The 17,710-nt window shown below is 43.6% G+C and overlaps 1 protein-coding gene across 1 annotated transcript in view; it reads left to right on the forward strand.

Moving 5' to 3' along the window:
* The first annotated feature begins 15,102 nt into the window (after window positions 1–15,102).
* DOCK1 (dedicator of cytokinesis 1) overlaps window positions 15,103–17,710 on the forward strand; it is a 362,037-nt gene continuing 359,429 nt past the window's right edge. The window contains exon 1 of the mRNA XM_075843124.1: window positions 15,103–15,555. Within this exon, the coding sequence (XP_075699239.1) occupies window positions 15,510–15,555 (46 nt within the window). The 5' untranslated portion in view covers window positions 15,103–15,509. The remainder of the gene's footprint in view (window positions 15,556–17,710) is intronic.

Genomic DNA, 17,710 nt, shown 5'->3' on the forward strand with positions numbered 1-17,710 from the left:
CACCGGACCTACCGACGCCTGGGTACATTTCGGAATGGGAGGCTGACTTGGGAATCACATTTACCACAAGCCAATGTTCCCGAATTCTTACCCTAGCTCATAAAACATCAATTAGCTCACGATATCAGGAGGCTAGCTTTAAGTTGCTCTCACGATGGTATAGGACCCCGGTCCGCCTTCATCGCATCTTCCCGACTGTCTCACCTCTCTGTTGGAGATGCGGTTTGGACAATGGTACCCTTCTACACACTTTCTGGTCATGCTCACGACTAACTGGATTTTGGGACGGGGTCAAAAGGGTGATCCTCAAGGTTACAGACGCTACCTGTAACATGGACGCGGCCTTCTTCCTCCTCCATCACTGTGACATTCCGGCTAACACATACAAACGCTCTCTCCTTCACTTTTTAGTGATGGCTGCACGACATTGTATCCCTTTACGCTGGAAGAAATCCTCTCCGCCGTCACTGTCTCTGTGGATCTCGAAGGTCAATGACCTTATGCATATGGAGGACCTAACCTCCTCCATTCACGATGCACACACTAGGTTCTGTCGCACGTGGGCCCCGTGGATCGTGTTTCAGGACTCCGACTTCTACACTGACATTCTTGGAAGTGTGGACACTGATGGATAGCTCGTGGGGTCCTGCTCGGGGGTGGTGGGGGTCTCCCCGGTGGGAGTTACTACTTCTCCTCCCCTTCTTGCTCTTTCACTCCATTCTGTACTTTTAACTAAATATGTCTTTCTTATGCATAGTGGGGAAGTTCATGTTTATACCTTAAAGATGACATATAATACTACCTCGTGGTAGGTTTACATTGTAAATTTCAAAAGCATACATCTTGGTTTTTTGCAAGTTGATATATTTTCCCACATGTACCTGCTGTATTGTGTATTCTGAAAATATGTGGCTGTTGTCACGAAAATAAAGAATTTCAAAAAAAAAAAAGAAGAGATGATAGATGGATGGATGGGTGGATGGATGGATGGATGGATGGATGGATGGATGGATGGATGGATGGATGGATGGATGGATGGATGGATAGATAGATAGATAGATAGATAGATAGATAGATAGATAGATAGATAGATAGATAGATAGATAGATAGATAGATAGATAGATACGAGAGAGATAGATAGATAGATAGATAGATAGATAGATAGATAGATAGATAGATAGATAGATAGATAGATAGATAGATAGATAGATAGATACGAGAGAGATAGATAGATAGATAGATAGATAGATAGATAGATAGATAGATAGATAGATAGATAGATAGATAGATAGATAGATAGATAGATAGATACGAGAGAGATAGATGATAGATAGATAGATAGATAGATAGATAGATAGATAGATAGATAGATAGATAGATAGATAGATAGATAGATAGATAGATAGATAGATACGAGAGAGATAGATAGATAGATAGATAGATAGATAGATAGATAGATAGATAGATAGATAGATAGATAGATAGATAGATAGATACGAGAGAGATAGATAGATAGATAGATAGATAGATAGATAGATAGATAGATAGATAGATAGATAGATAGATAGATAGATAGATAGATACGAGAGAGATAGATGATAGATAGATAGATAGATAGATAGATAGATAGATAGATAGATAGATAGATAGATAGATAGATAGATAGATAGATAGATAGATAGATACGAGAGAGATAGATAGATAGATAGATATATAGATAGATAGATAGATAGATAGATAGATAGATAGATAGATAGATAGATAGATAGATAGATACGAGAGAGATAGATGATAGATAGATAGATAGATAGATAGATAGATAGATAGATAGATAGATAGATAGATAGATAGATAGATAGATAGATAGATAGATAGATAGATAGATAGATACGAGAGAGATAGATAGATAGATAGATAGATAGATAGATAGATAGATAGATAGATAGATAGATAGATAGATAGATAGATAGATAGATAGATAGATAGATAGATAGATAGATACGAGAGAGATAGATAGATAGATAGATAGATAGATAGATAGATAGATAGATAGATAGATAGATAGATAGATAGATAGATAGATAGATAGATAGATAGATAGATAGATACATACGAGAGAGATAGATAGATAGATAGATAGATAGATAGATAGATAGATAGATAGATAGATAGATAGATAGATAGATAGATAGATAGATAGATAGATAGATAGATAGATAGATAGATAGATGATAGATAGATAGATAGATAGATAGATAGATAGATAGATAGATAGATAGATAGATAGATAGATAGATAGATAGATAGATAGATAGATAGATAGATAGATTTCTTAGTTAAATCTTTATAACATTAGTAACATTCCCAGATGTAACATTGATCAGGAACCTTGATGAGGATCACCATATTTATTCATTGATATTCAGGATTGTGAACATCCACAAGAAAGTCCATCACTGCTTTTATTTTATCTTTCTTTCATTCACATTCCAAACTCACTCCTCCAAACATCTGATATTCATGTTTATCTCCTAAAAATGCAAAGTAAGCAATAAAAAGCTAACATTATTACCTCTGAGAATAGGGGTTCCCAGTTATTTCAATTTTGTCAGGATAGTCAAATATAAATAATAACATGGAAATATGACCCTTAACCTCTTCCCGACATTTGACGTATCCATACGTCATAGTAGGGTAGGGGAAGTATGGAACAGGCTGAACCCGCTTCATACGATGCGGGTGTTGGCTGTATGTTACAGTCACCACTTTAGAGTAATTAGCGGGATTGAGCGCGATCACACTCGTTTAACTCATTAGAAAGAGGGGGGCAACCTCTAACAGCTCATCGCGCCCCCCGCAATGTAATCGCGGGGTGGCGTTGGCTGCTCCTATTAAGCACTGCCTCCGGCAGTCTAATAAAAAAAGTACAAATTTGTAAAATAAAGTTGTTTTTTTTATGTAAAAAAAAATATATATATTAAAAGTTAAAAAAAAAAAATACTTTTCCCCCTAGAGCATAGTAAAAAAAAAATATATATATAATTGGTATTGCCGCATCCGTAAAAGTCTGAACTATTACAATATATAATTATTTAACCCGCACGATGAACGCTCTAAAAAAAATAAATGTAAACGCCACAATCCCTATTTTTTGGTCACCTCATCTCCCACAAAAAATGAAATAAAACGTGATCAAAACGTCGGATGTACCCCAAAATGGTATCATTAAAAACGACAAAATTAACTGCAAAAATTAGCCCTCATACCACTTAATCGACAGAAAAATAAAAAACTTATGGCTCTCAGAATTTATCGACACAAAAGAAATTTTCTTTTTTACACTTAGGTTTTTACTTGTAAAAGTAGTAAAATATAGAAAAAAACTATATATATTTGGTATCGCCGTAATCGTATTGACCAACAGAATAGAGTTAACATGTTGTTTTAATTGCACAGTGAATTCTGTAAAAACCAAGTGCAAAAAACAATGGAGGAATCGCTGTTTTTTTCATTTTCTACCCCACAAATAATTTTTTCTCCGTTTCCTAGTACATTATATGGTATAATAAATGGTGCTACGAAAAACCACAACTCTTCCCGCAAAAATCAAGCCCTCATAGGACTATATCGATGGAAAAATAAAAAAAGTTATGGCTTTTGGAAGGTGGGGAGGAAAAAACTAAAATGAAAATCTGAAAAATGGCGGTGGCTGGAAGGGGTTAAAAAAGGAAAAAACGGCAATTTCCAGGTCATGCCCCCGATACCCTCAATCACATTTAGCTCTTTTGTAGTTCACACCCTCAAACTCTTTCGCCCATTCTCCCTCCGAGTTGTCTACCACCCCCGGGCTCACCACGTCAATTTCTGGATCAATTTGCTGCCTGGCTTCCACAATTCCTATCCTCTGAAACACCCACTCTCATCATGGGTGACTTCAATATCCCCATTGATAACCCAATCTCCTCATCTGCCTCCCAGTTTCTGTCTTTAACCTCGTCCCTAGGTCTGTCATAACTTACTATCTCTCCTACACATGAAGAGGGAATTCACTTGACCTGGTCTTCTTCAGTCTCTGCTCAGTTTCTCTCCTCTCCCGCTTTCTGATCACAACCTTCTCTCCTTTACTATCAAATATTCCCTGCCTCCTCAGGACATGCCTACCCATCAGACATACAAAAATCTACTTGCCATTTAGGGTATGTACGCACGAGAAGTGGCTTTTACATCTGAAAAGACAGACTGTTTTCAGGAGAAAACAGCTGCGTCGTTTCAGACGTAAAAGCTCCTCGTCGCATTATGCGAGGCGTCTTTGACGCTCGTAAATCTTGAGCTGCTCTTCATTGACTTCAATGAAGAACGGCTCAAATTACATTGCAAAGAAGTGTCCTGCACTTCTTTGCCGAGGCAGTCAATTTACAGCTGTCAAACGATGATGCATAAATGACAGGTCGTCTGCACAGTACGTCGGCAAACCCATTCAAATGAATGGGCAGATGTTTGCCGACGAATTGTAGCCCTATTTTCAGACGTAAAACGAGGCATAATACGCCTCGTTTACGTCTGAAAATAGGTCGTGTGAACCCAGCCTAACACTCAGCAACTCATAGAAAGTCTACAGTCCACATTGTCCCCTATCTTTTCCCTCTCCTGTTCCAATCTGGCTGCCAAATATTACAAGAACACTCTCAAAAATGCTTTCTATGAAAGAGCCACCCCTACCCTCCGAACGACCCGGCAAAGAAGTCCACAACCCTGGCACACGCCTCAATCCCGCTTTCTTCAGCGGCGCTTGTGATGTGCCGAACCTCTGTGGAGAAAATCGCACATGTCAGCAGATTTCCTCCATTACAAATTTATGCTGAGAATTTACAACTCTGCCATTCACCGCGCCAAACAAGTCAATTTCACCTCTCTCATCTCCACATTATCTAATAATCCTAAATGTCTCTTTTATACATTTCATTCCCTCCTTAGTCCTAAAGTCTAGACCCCAATCACAGATCTCAGTGCTGAAGACCTGGCCACTTATTTTAAAGTTAAAATTGACAACATCCGGCATGATATTATCCCCCAGTCCCCTAGTAACATCGATCCCCTTCCCTCCCGCACTCCCTCTTCTTCAGCATTTGACCCAATAACAGAAGAAGTGTCCAGGCTCCTCTCGTCTTCTCGTCCTACTACATGTTCTAGTGATCCTATCCCCTCACACCTCCTCCAGTCCCTCTCCCCAGTTGTCACTAGTCACCTGACTAAAATATTTAACCTCGCTCTTTCTTCTAGAATTTTTCCCTCATCTTTTAAATATGACGTTATAAAAACCCATTACTGAATCTTGACCCATCCAGCGCTGCTAACTACAGACCTGTCTCTAATCTGCCCTTCATCTCTGAACTCCTGGAACGCTTGGTCTACTCTCGCATTATCCGCTATCTCTCTGCTAACTCCATTCTAGACCCCTTACAATCTGGTTTCCGCACTCTACACTCCACAGAAACTGCCCTTACTAAAGTTTCAAATGTTCTCTTGGCGGCTAAATATAACGGCAAATCCTCTCTCCTGATTCTTCTGAATCTCTCTGCAGTCTTTGATACTGTAGACCACAAACTCCTACTTAACTTGCTCCACTCTATGGGCCTCAAGGACGCGGCTCTCTCTTGGTTTTCCTCCTATCTCTCTGACCGCTCGTTCGATGTGTTATTTGCTGGTTCTAGTTCTTCTTCTCCTCTTCCCGTTGCTATCGGGGTTCCTCAGGGATCAGTCCTCGGTCCGCTCCTCTTTTCTCACTACACAGCCCCTATTGGACAAACCATCAGCAGATTTGGCTTCCAGTACCATCTCTACGCTGATGACACCCAATTATATGCCTCTTCCTGTGACATCACCCCCGCTCTAATACAAAACACCAGTGATTGTCTGTCCGCTGTCTCTAACATCATGTCCTCTCTCTATCTGAAACTGAATCTTTCTAAAACTGAGCTCCTTGTGCTCCCACCATCTACTAACCTCCCTAAACCTGATGTCTCCATCTCAGTGTGTGGCACTACCATATCTCCTAGGAGCACGCCCGCTGTTTTGGGATTATTTTTGACTCAGATCTTTCCACTACTGCTCACATTCAATCACTTTCATGCTCCTGTCACTTTCACCTCAAAAATATCTTTCAGAATCTGCCCTTTTCTTACTGAGGAAAGAGCCAAAACTCTCATTGTTGCTCTGATTCACTGTCGTCTTGACTAATGTAACTCATTACTAATCGTTCTTCCTCTCACTAAACTCCCCCCTCCCCAATCGATCCTTAATGCCGCAGCCAGGCTCCTCTTTGTGACAAATCGCTACACCAATGCCTCTACCCTGTGCCAGTCACTGCACCAACGCCTCTACCCTGTGCCAGTCACTGTACTGGTTGCCCATTCCCTTCAGAATTTAATCTTATTACTCTCACCCACAAAGCTCTCCCCAGTGCTGCACCTCCTTACATCTCCTCCCTCATCTCTGTCTACCACCCTACTCGGGCTCTACATTCTACCAACGACCTTAGATTAAAATCCTCCATAATCTGAACATCCAACTCCCGTCTCCAAGATTTTCCTCTCGTGCTGCACCAGTCCTCTGGAATGAGCTACCCCAGACAATCCGATTAATTCCCAACATCCAGAGTTTTAAACGTGCCCTAAAAACACATCTTTTTAGACAGAACCATCACATTTTCTAATTAAATTCCTTTCCCTGGCTGCTCCTTTTTACTTTAGTCATCAGAACCTGACCCCCTCACTCAGCAGTATCCCGCACACTACTTGCACCCTAATGCACTTTATGTCTGTCATACACAGATACTGGCTGTTGACCATTGTACTTAAATAGCACTTATTACAGTTTGTGTCTCCCTTATTTCCTCATAGATTGTAAGCACTTGCGAGCAGGGCCCTCACTCATCTTGTTTTAATTGTATATTAGTTTTGTCACTACATGGACTCCTTATGTACGACCCTAGTGATAATAACTTGATATAAATTGGGCTCACAGACTTTATATTGAGACCGTACACCAATTGCTCAGCTTTCCGCGAAAAACAGATCAGAAACTGAGCGGCTCAGCGCTCACCAGAGCGATTCTGCAGCTTTGTTTTAGCGATTGGTGGGGCTCTCAGTGTTAAGACCCCCACCGATCAGAACTTCTGACATGTCACTATGACCTCTTAGCCAATTGGGAACATTAAAGGGGTTGGTGAACCTACATAGATTCTCTCACTACACAGTATGACATTGTCAGCAATGACTGGACAGTGTCAGACTGGGTCCTGCCCCATTGACAAGGGGAATGGTAAAACACAGTTGTTCATTTATCCCTACATTTCAAGGGAGAATAACAGAGGAAAGGAACAACGCAGAGTTCTAAGAAAAGATGTTCCAGATTTTTTATTTTATGGGGGATAAAAGTATTTACTAAAGAGACCTGTCAGAAAGATGAATATAGAAAAATAATTATTAGAAAATTAATCACATTGTGGGCAAACCTGTGTCTTTTTAAGGTTAAAGGGAACCTGTCACCAGCATTTCACCTATTAAACCAGCAATACCAGGTGGTAGTGGGTGAAAAATCATTTCTATATAACCTATAATTGTCTTTGTAGTCGGCTCTGTAGCTTTAGTATTTAGCTTTTTAGTGTTCCCACGCCGTATGCTAATGAGCATAAGAGAGTCAGGTCTTCATTTGAAAAGAGTCATATCTTCATTCCTCAAGTCTTTCTGAGTTTACCCCGCCTCCTTACTTTTGATTGACAGCTCCTCGTCTTCCCCAGCACACAAAGTACCACGCTTGTGCATTGATGTCCTCTTTTGGTGTGTGCGCACGAAGGGACACCGGATTATGATGATAAAAGGCGCAAAATGTTTGCAGACCGTTATTTAAATTCGGAGGAAGAGTTTAGGAGAGGGGATAACGCCAATGAACTTTTTATAGCAGTGGCCAGTGAAGGAGAAGTAAAGCTCAATAGGTGAAATGCTGGTGACAGGTTCCCTTTAAGTATGCACACGCCAAATATAATTTGCCACAGATGGTTTAGAAGAGACAGTATAGTGATACATACAATAAATAAACAGGTAATGCAACTTCCTCCTTAACCCAGAAAAACATAAGTATAAAGTTCACTGGAAGAAAGGACGTGCTGCTAGTAAAAACCATAAAATCCCTGCATATGGCTTATTTGTCACGGGAACAAAGGATCGGGCATATTGAAATCCAACATGGTCGAATCTGATTTGCCCCGACAGAGTCAGGACACACCATACACATTAGATAGTCGGCCAGGTTCCTATCATCTAATATGTATGGGCACCTTAAAGGGATATGCCAGCATAAAGCATGTTTTTACCTAGCCACTGGATAGGTGATAAATGCTAGATAGGCGGGGATCCGACCCCTACAAACAGCCTGTTTTTGTCAGTGTCATAGACACTGACTGGAGTGGCAGGATACCGCTTCATTCAAACTTTGCCTAGCCACCCTCTTGCGGCTGGGGGGAACGGAGGACAGGGGTCCCCCATTCGGGCAATCACTGGGGGTTCCAGCGGTTTGACCCTCACTGATCTAGCATTTATCACCTATACAGTGGATAGGTGAAACATGCATTAGAGTGGAAAACGCCTTTAAGGCCTTGTTCAGACAGAGCAGTAGTAGTGGAGTCAATTTATGTTTTTTTTTACATGATAGGTGGTCATGATTTGAATCACTGAATATTTTTAGTACTACTTTTGAATGCCACATTGTAGTATCTGATTTTCCCAGAAACATTAAGGAGGCTTTTTTCATCATAGCATGTCAATAGGATACGCCATAAAAATCTTTTCATGGTGGCACAAATGCTGATCCCAAGAACTGTAATGCCTGATTCCTTTACTTTCTGATGTATTTTTGTAATCCATAGTAGCTGCGATACATGCAAATACTGCAGTCGGTTACAGATGTAAGGGCTTTCTATATGACACCACAGGGCATCGCCACAAGCATTCGCCAATCTACTATTCTCAAAGTGTTCTGTGTATGTGCAGGATCAGGAGCTGGGATGTTGCAGTTACGACCTGACGCCAAACATTGCAATACCAAATGGATGCGAAACAATGATTGCTTGGTGGATTGAATGCATGCACCGCTGCTATGATTGATATAAAAACAATAAACAGTGAAGCCGCCCATACACAATAGAAATATGATGGACTACCAATTTAGTATATATCAGGACAGTAGACATATAGGGAAAGAAAGCAACAGCCATGATGGTTTTCAAGATACCGATTCGGGGTATGCACGTTCATTTTAGTGGGGACAAAGAGACACATTTGTCAGCGGCTTCTCTCCCACTCACGCAAAAGATAAAAGCTGAATTTTTGCATTAAGTATATAAATATTTTTTGGAAGTTTTACTATTTTTTTTTTACAGGTCTGGCGTATTTTAGAATTTTTGGCGAATCTTAAAAACCCTTTATAACGGCGCACACATACTTGTGCTGTTAACTACTTTTTAGACTTAAAGGGGTTGTCCGAGATAAAATGACTATGTGTTAATTCTTGTAATTTATTAATGTAAATACATTTGTAATATACTTACATTTTCCAAAGTGGCTCCGTTTCCAGATCCTGCCGCGGGGTACTTGACGGGTGACGTCACTCCCTGGCCGCTGTGTTGATCTTCAATTATTTTCTGGGTATACGACACGTCACTTGTGACGTGCCATGTATGGGCTGTTCTGCTGTACAGCCCGTAATGTGCATGCGCGGTCCCTACTGTTCTTTTGGTCCCTGCTGTTCTCGAGATGACAGCAACGACCGTGCATGCGCGTTACAGGCGGTGCAGCAGAACAGCCCATACACGTCACGTCACAAGTGACGTGTCGTATACCCGGAAAATAATAGAAGATCAACACAGCGGCCAGAGAGTGACGTCACCCGTCAAGTACCCCACGGCAGGATCTGGAAACGGGGCCACTTTGGAAAATGTAAATATATTACAAATGTATTTACATTAATAAATTACAAGAATTAACACATAGTCATTTTATCTCGGAAAACCCCTTTAACCCCTTTCCGCCCCAGCCCTTTTTCAGATTTTAATTTTCGTTTTTTCCTCCCCACCTTCCAAAAGCCATAATGTCTTTATTTTTCCGTCGATATAGTACTATGAGGGCTTGACGAGTTGTAGTTTTTCGTAGCACCATTTATTTTGCCATATAATGTACTGGGAAACAGGAAAAAATTATTTGTGAGGTAGAAAATGAAAAAAAAAGCGATTCCTCCATGGTTTTTTGCGCGCTGTTTTTACGGAATTCACTGTACAATTAAAACAACATGTTAATTTTATTTTGTGGATCAATACGATTACGGCGATACAAAATATATATAGTTTTTTCTATATTTTACTACGTTTACAAGTAAAAACCTAAGTGTAAAAAAGAAAATTTATTTTGTGTCGCCAAATTCTGAGAGCCGTAACTTTTTTATTTTTCCGTCGATTAAGTGGTATGAGGGTTTATGTTTTGCGGGACAAGCTGTAGTTTTTAATAATACCATTTTGGTGCACATGCAATGTTTTGATCACTTTTTATTTAATTTTTTGTGGGAGATTAGGTGACCAAAAAATAGCGATTCTGTCATTTATATATTTTTTTTTTACGGCGTTCACCGTGCGGGTTAAATAATGATATATTGTAATAGTTCAGATTTTTACGGACGCGGCGATACCAATTATGTTTATTTATTTCTTTTTTCACTATGCTCTAGGAGGAAAATGGGAAAATAATTTTTTTTGTACTTTACATTTTTTCCATTTTTTTTTACACAAAAAAACCCCTTTATTTAATTCATTTTTACTTTTATATTAGTCCCCCTAGGGGACTTCAACCAGCGATCGTTAGAGCGCTTGCACAATATCCTGCAATACCAATGTATAGCAGTATATCGTGATTCTGACAGGCTTCTATTAAGCCCTGCCAGAGGCAGGGCCTAATAGGTGTACAAAGATGGCGGACCTGGGGGCCTTCATTAGGCCTCCAGGCAGCCATAGCAACCATCGCCCCCCCTGCGATTGCGCTGCGGGGGGCGCGATGAGCTGTTAGAGGGGGTCGCCCCCTCTTTCTAACGATTTAAATGCTGCTGTCGTTATTGACTGCAGCATTTAACGAGTTAAACGAGCGGGATCGCCCTCGAGCGCGATGCTGCTCTTTACTTTGAAGAGTCGGCTGTAACAAAGAGCTGACACCGGCATCGTATGGAGCGGGTTCACTTCGTGAGCCCGCTCCATACTTCCCCTACCCGACTTTGGCGTATGGATACGTCAAATGTCGGGAAGGGGTTAAGGGCGTATTCCCATCTTAGATATTTGTGGCATATCTACAGGATATATCATGGCAAGGATCGGGGTACCTCCTCTGGGACCCCCAGCTATTGAAAGAACCACTTCCAGGCGCAAACTGAATGAAGAGATGGACGCGCATGTATGCAGCTCTTTCCATACAAATCTATTGAAGATTTGGGAAAAGAAGAGCAAGCTTGGGGTTGCCTGCTCTTCTCAGAAAGGAGTACCCTGTGGCTATGCCAATAGGGTGTATTTACAAGAGTTGTTTTTTTCGCGAGTTTCGTAATCGTGACAAAACTGCAGCATTTCTTTTTATTTTTCAAAAATCGCACTTTTGCTTCATACGAACTACACAGTGTATTTCCCATTGAAATCAATAGGCAGCTGTTTGCAGGCGTACTTCAAGTATACTTCAGAGTGTAATACGAGCGTTTTACGCTCCAAAATACGCTTGAACATATGGTGTGTGAACATATGCGAGTACTTGGTGCATTAGGAGGAGCATTCTCGTCCTGTGTGACAGCTGTCTCTGCGCGCGATCGAGAGCGGGGCAACGGCTGTAATACACAGCCACGGCCCCGCTCTGACAGCAGAGAGGAGAGAAACAGCTTCTGTCCGCCGTTAACCCTTTGAATGACGAGATGAAAGCTGATCGCGGCGTTCAAGGAGTGGGGACTGCACTTTGATCGTGCCACAGAAGATAACTGTGACGCGATCAAAGCCCACAACTCGTATGGGCAGACAGCCCAGGGTCCATTGAAGGACCCCAGGGCTGTCTGAACATATTTCCTGTTGTTAGGGCATACTGAGGTGCGCCCTAACAACTGCCTGCGTACAATTAGTAACAGGCTAATGTACTGGCATATAGATCTATGCCAGTACATTACAGTTACAAAATCAAAATGATAAATCCCTTTATGGCAGGGGTCTCAAACTCTGCCGGGTAAGTGGGCCGCATATACAAAAAATGGGAAGTTGACGGGCCGCATTACTTTCAAATTTGATACAATTCAAAATTATTGTTAATCAATTAGTTATTTGAACTACTATAACACTACATTACTATAATAATACCGCTAGGTTTAAAATTTGAAATATTTCTCCAACTGCTTATTTCAACAATCCAGCTTTCCAGTTTAAGTGTCGCTAAATGCAGTCCAGCGGCTCAGTTAGCACACATGTCAAGATTGGGCAGCCCCTTTTTAGATAGTGCCGCAGTGCCCTCTGTGAATGCTGCCGCAGTGCCCTCTGTGGATGCTGCCGCAGTGCCCTCTGTGGATGCTAACACAGTGCCCTCTGTGGATGCTGCCGCAGTGCCCTCTGTGGATGCTGCCGCAGTGCCCTCTGTGGATAATGCAACACACCCCTAGATAAGGCCACGGTGCCCTCTGTAGATAAGGCCACAGTGCCCTCTGTAGATAAGGCCACAGTGCCCTCTGTAGATAAGGCCACAGTGCCCTCTGTAGAGGCTGCCCCAGTGATGTCAGGGGCTTGCCCAGAGCTGGAGTCCCAGGCAGAGCGCTAGTAGGCTCTTCCTGGGACTCCAGCTGTGCTGCTGACATCACTGGGACTCCTGCTCTGGGGAAGCCCCTGACATCATTGTCGATCTATGGACAGCGATGTCAGAGGCTTCCCCAGAGTCCCGGAGCAGAGCCGATAATAGCGCTCTGCCCGGGACTCTGCTCTGGGGAAGACCCTGACACACTGTCCATATATGGGCAGATATGTCAGGGAATTCCGCAGCGTCCCGGAGTAGAGCCTATACTAGCGCTCTGCCCGGGACTCCACTATGGGGAAGACCCTGACACACTGTCCACATATGGGCAGCGATGTCAGGGAATTCCACAGTGTCCCAGAGCAGAGCCTGTACTAGCGCTCTGCCCGGGACTCCGGCTCTGGGGAAGCCCGAGACATCGCTGTTCATATGTGGACAGCGATGTCAGGGAATTCCACAGAGTCCCGGAGCAGAGCCGACACCAGCGCTCTGCTCGGGACTCCGGCTCTGGGGAAGCCCCAGACATCGCTGTTCATATGTGGACAGCGATGTCAGGGAATTCCACAGAGTCCAGGAGCAGAGCCGACACCAGCGCTCTGCTCCGCTCTGGGCAAGACCCTGACACACTGTCCATATATGGGCAGCGATGTCAGGGAATTCCACAGAGTCCCGGAGCAGAGCCGATACTAGCGCTCTGCCCGGGACTCCGCTCTGGGGAAGACCCTGACACACTGTCCATATATGGGCAGATATGTCAGGGAATTCCGCAGCGTCCCGGAGCAGAGCCTATACTAGCGCTCTGCCCGGGACTCCGCTATGGGGAAGACCCTGACACACTGTCCACATATGGGCAGCGATGTCAGGGAATTCCACAGTGTCCCAGAGCAGAGCCTGTACTAGCGCTCTGCCCGGGACTCCGACTCTGGGGAAGCCCCAGACATCGCTGTTCATATGTGGACAGCGATGTCAGGGAATTCCACAGAGTCCCGGAGCAGAGCCGACACCAGCGCTCTGCTCGGGACTCCGGCTCTGGGGAAGCCCCAGACATCGCTGTTCATATGTGGACAGCGATGTCAGGGAATTCCACAGAGTCCAGGAGCAGAGCCGACACCAGCGCTCTGCTCCGCTCTGGGCAAGACCCTGACACACTGTCCATATATGGGCAGCGATGTCAGGGAATTCCACAGAGTCCCGGAGCAGAGCCGACACCAGCGCTCTGCTCGGGACTCCGGGGAAGCCCCAGACATCGCTGTTCATATGTGGACAGCGATGTCAGGGAATTCCACAGAGTCCAGGAGCAGAGCCGACACCAGCGCTCTGCTCCGCTCTGGGCAAGACCCTGACACACTGTCCATATGTGGACAGCGATGTCAGGGAATTCCACAGAGTCCCGGAGCAGAGCCGACACCAGCGCTCTGCTCGGGACTCCGGCTCTGGGGAAGCCCCAGACATCGCTGTTCATATGTGGACAGCGATGTCAGGGAATTCCAGAGTCTCGGAGCAGAGCCGATACTAGCGGCTCTGTGTCCCGCGGGCCACAGATGACAGCCCCAGGGGCCGCATGCGGCCCGCGGGCCGCGTGCTTGAGACCCCTGCTTTATGGGAATAAAAAAAAAAAAAAGTTAAATGAATGTAAAAAAAATGAATGATAAATAAATAAATACAACGTAAAGAAAATACACAGAAACACATTTTTTTTATAATAAACTTTTTTAAATATAAGTCCCAAAACAAGAAATAATATAGACATATTTGGTATCGCCACGACCGTAACAACCTGTACAACAAATATGTAACATTATTTATGATGATCGGTGTATGGTGTAAAAAAATAAATATTAAAACTGCTGTGGAACTGCATTTTTTCTGCATTTTCGCCAAAATAAAAATGTATAGAAATTAAACGATAATGTATTTGCACCCAAAAATGGTACCTACATAAAGTACAACTCGTCCCGCAAAAAAAACAAGTCTCATACAACTACGTTGTACAAAAAATAAAAGTTATGAGCGTCGGGATGCAAAGAGGGGAAATGTAAAAAAAATTGTTCTGTCCTCAAGGACAAAATTGTCCATGTCCTTAAGGGGTTAAAAACAAACAACACCCTAGTTTACAGCAGTGTTCTATTACAACCAATCAGCTTTCAGCTCTCATTTATCCACAGGTTTTAACAGAAAGCTGCCATCTGATTGGTTGCTATGGGCTACGACTCCGCTTTGTTTTTGCGCGCGCTAGCGCTCTTGTATGAGGTCCCCCCTCGGGCCAGCTGCAGCCCCAGCCCAGCCCAGCGACGGTGACGTCACGGTGCATCACGTGACCCCAACAAAGTTCTCTCCCACTCTGTTCCGTTGTTCCAAAAGGGGGCCGGGAAATGGCGGCCTGAACGCCGTCTTCTCCACACCTTCCCTGTGTACCGCCGCAGCCATTCTTCCCACAGTACAGGGAGGAGCTACCTCCAGGAAATCCCTGACACGCCGGCCAGGGCTGGGCTATTACCTCCCCCTCCACCTCCCTCCTCCTCACAAAGTTACTGTGTTTCCATCCCCAGTTCTTCCCTCCTTGTTGTTATTATTAGTTAATTTCCAATTGTTGAGAATTAAGCTGCCAATGTCCCGATGACGGCTGCCCGTTACTGAGCTCAGGATCTGGGGGAGCAGGAGCCATCATGAGTCGCTGGGTCCCCACCAAGAAAGAGGAGAAGTATGGAGTGGGTAAGTGCAGGAAGTTGTACTGAGCCTCCCAGTGTGAGGAGACGTCTTATGTCAGACTTATCGGCTGGGTGACATTATATTATATTACAGTACGGATCCGTTTTCTGCTTCTCCAGACCTGGTCAAACTACAACTCCCAGCATGCACTGAAGCTTTGCAGCAGGCAGAGGGTCACCGTTTGCAGACCACTGATCACATATATAATATACATAAATAATACTGATATAGAATTGATCAGGGGTCTGCAAACTGTGGCCCTCTGTCTGCTGTAAGAATACAACTTGCAGTGCATGCTGGGAGTTGTAGTTTGACATTGACAGGAGACAGAACAGATACCTATTCTTATTATGTAATATAATGTCCTATATATTTTATATATGCTGTAGGTACTAAATACCATTATTGCAATGAATTGTTTTAGACAATTGCTTAAATAACAATCCCCCGTCTATAGTCCCTCTGGCCTCGTGCATTGTATTTGTGGGCGTGATCCAATCCTAAACGGTGGGGGTCCCCTATATGTTGTAGGTGGGGGTCTGTCTGCCGGGGGGCTGCAGTGTAAATCCTCTATACGCACCGTGTCTTGGAGCCTCCGGAGATGGATGTGGGGGGTCTCTGCTTTATCTAGTAGAGGGGATTCGCAATATAACCACAGTATTGAAGAGTATAGCGCCGTATACAATGGGTGTCATGGGTGCCCATTGATCCCAGCGGCATTGTCGCTCCGTCACGTCCATCATTGGTCGAGAGCAGATCCTGACCGGCTTGTGGGATGAGCAGCAGCAATCGGAAATGGGGCCATGAAAACTGAAGTCCTTATTATGATATTCCCAACTAAATATAGTGCAAAACATGTGGTCATGCTTTATTATATCCACACTAATAAACTGGGTCCTGAGCGATGATTGTGGGGGCTGCAAGCGGGGGGAGGGCAATGTTTATTTACACCTGCTGGTTTTATGTTATAGGGCCATTGGTAGAGCTCTGTGGGTGGATTGCATGGTTATGGGGTCTATTAGCCATGGCCGAGATCGGCGTCCACTGGAAAGCTGCATTTTTAATATTTGTAACTGGTCACGGCTGTGGTTGGCTGAGAGGCGCCCGGTGACGGTGTGGGGGGCTCGCCACAGTGATCATTTTGGCAGAGGGAGATACAATTTTTGCAATGGGACTGAAAATTTGGAGGCTCCCAGAAGGTTTGACTGTAGTGAAAACAAAGCAAATTGGTGCTCTCTAAAAAATAAATAAATAGTGAGCTGCTGCAGAGCCTCTTTAACCAGCACGGTCACTGTCTTAGTGAAACGACTGGAGTAATCGTGTGCATTAAATAACTCAATATTCACAATCGGGGGTACAACGTGATGTAGATTGGTTTAGGGCCCAGGTCTAGTTGTGTGGTCCCAGACGGGACGTGCCACTTGCATCACATGATAGGACTGTTGTGTTGCGCACATCTAGCGCTTAGGCCATACAAGTCACTTCATAGTCCTTTTAAAGGGGCAGCCTCGTCGGAGACATGGGTGGTATATTGCTAGGACATACCAACAGTGTCTGATCCGGGAGGCCTATCAAAAATCTCAGCGGTGCCCCTGTGTCTCCTGAAGGCTGCAATTGGATATTTCATGGCGACCGTTGCTTATAAAGGGAACCATTAATCGGGAGTTTCTTTGAACCATATTATGGAATTGTCTTATGAGGAATTGTCTGAGGTTTCCAGACTTTTTTTCCTTCTATAGATGGGAACGTTCCGATCATAAACCTGCACAGATCTCCATCCCCCCCCCCCCCCTGCCCTGTATATGCAGTCACTATAGGACACGAGTCATGCAGTGTTTGGTGTAATTACTATATATGTGTATTGTATGGATGGGTTTTCAGACTTTTGGATATGGGAAGTCCATTTGAGTAATTTGCCAGTCACTGATTTTACGCGGGGAGGCCAAAGTGCCAGCTTTTTGTACAGAAGAAATTTAAAGAGGATTTGCTGCGTGGGCACAGCTTTGTTTCTTGGTGAATATTTCAGCTTCTTTTCCAGCCCGCACTTGGTCTGGAGAACACAATCTCTGGGCATTTTAGCATTGGTTGTGCAAATGACCAACATCTTAAAGGGAAATCCAATCTTACAAATGTTCTCGGACTGTTATATTTGCATTTT

This window comes from Rhinoderma darwinii, chromosome 11, assembly GCF_050947455.1.
Source record: "Rhinoderma darwinii isolate aRhiDar2 chromosome 11, aRhiDar2.hap1, whole genome shotgun sequence".
NCBI lineage: Eukaryota > Metazoa > Chordata > Amphibia > Anura > Rhinodermatidae > Rhinoderma > Rhinoderma darwinii.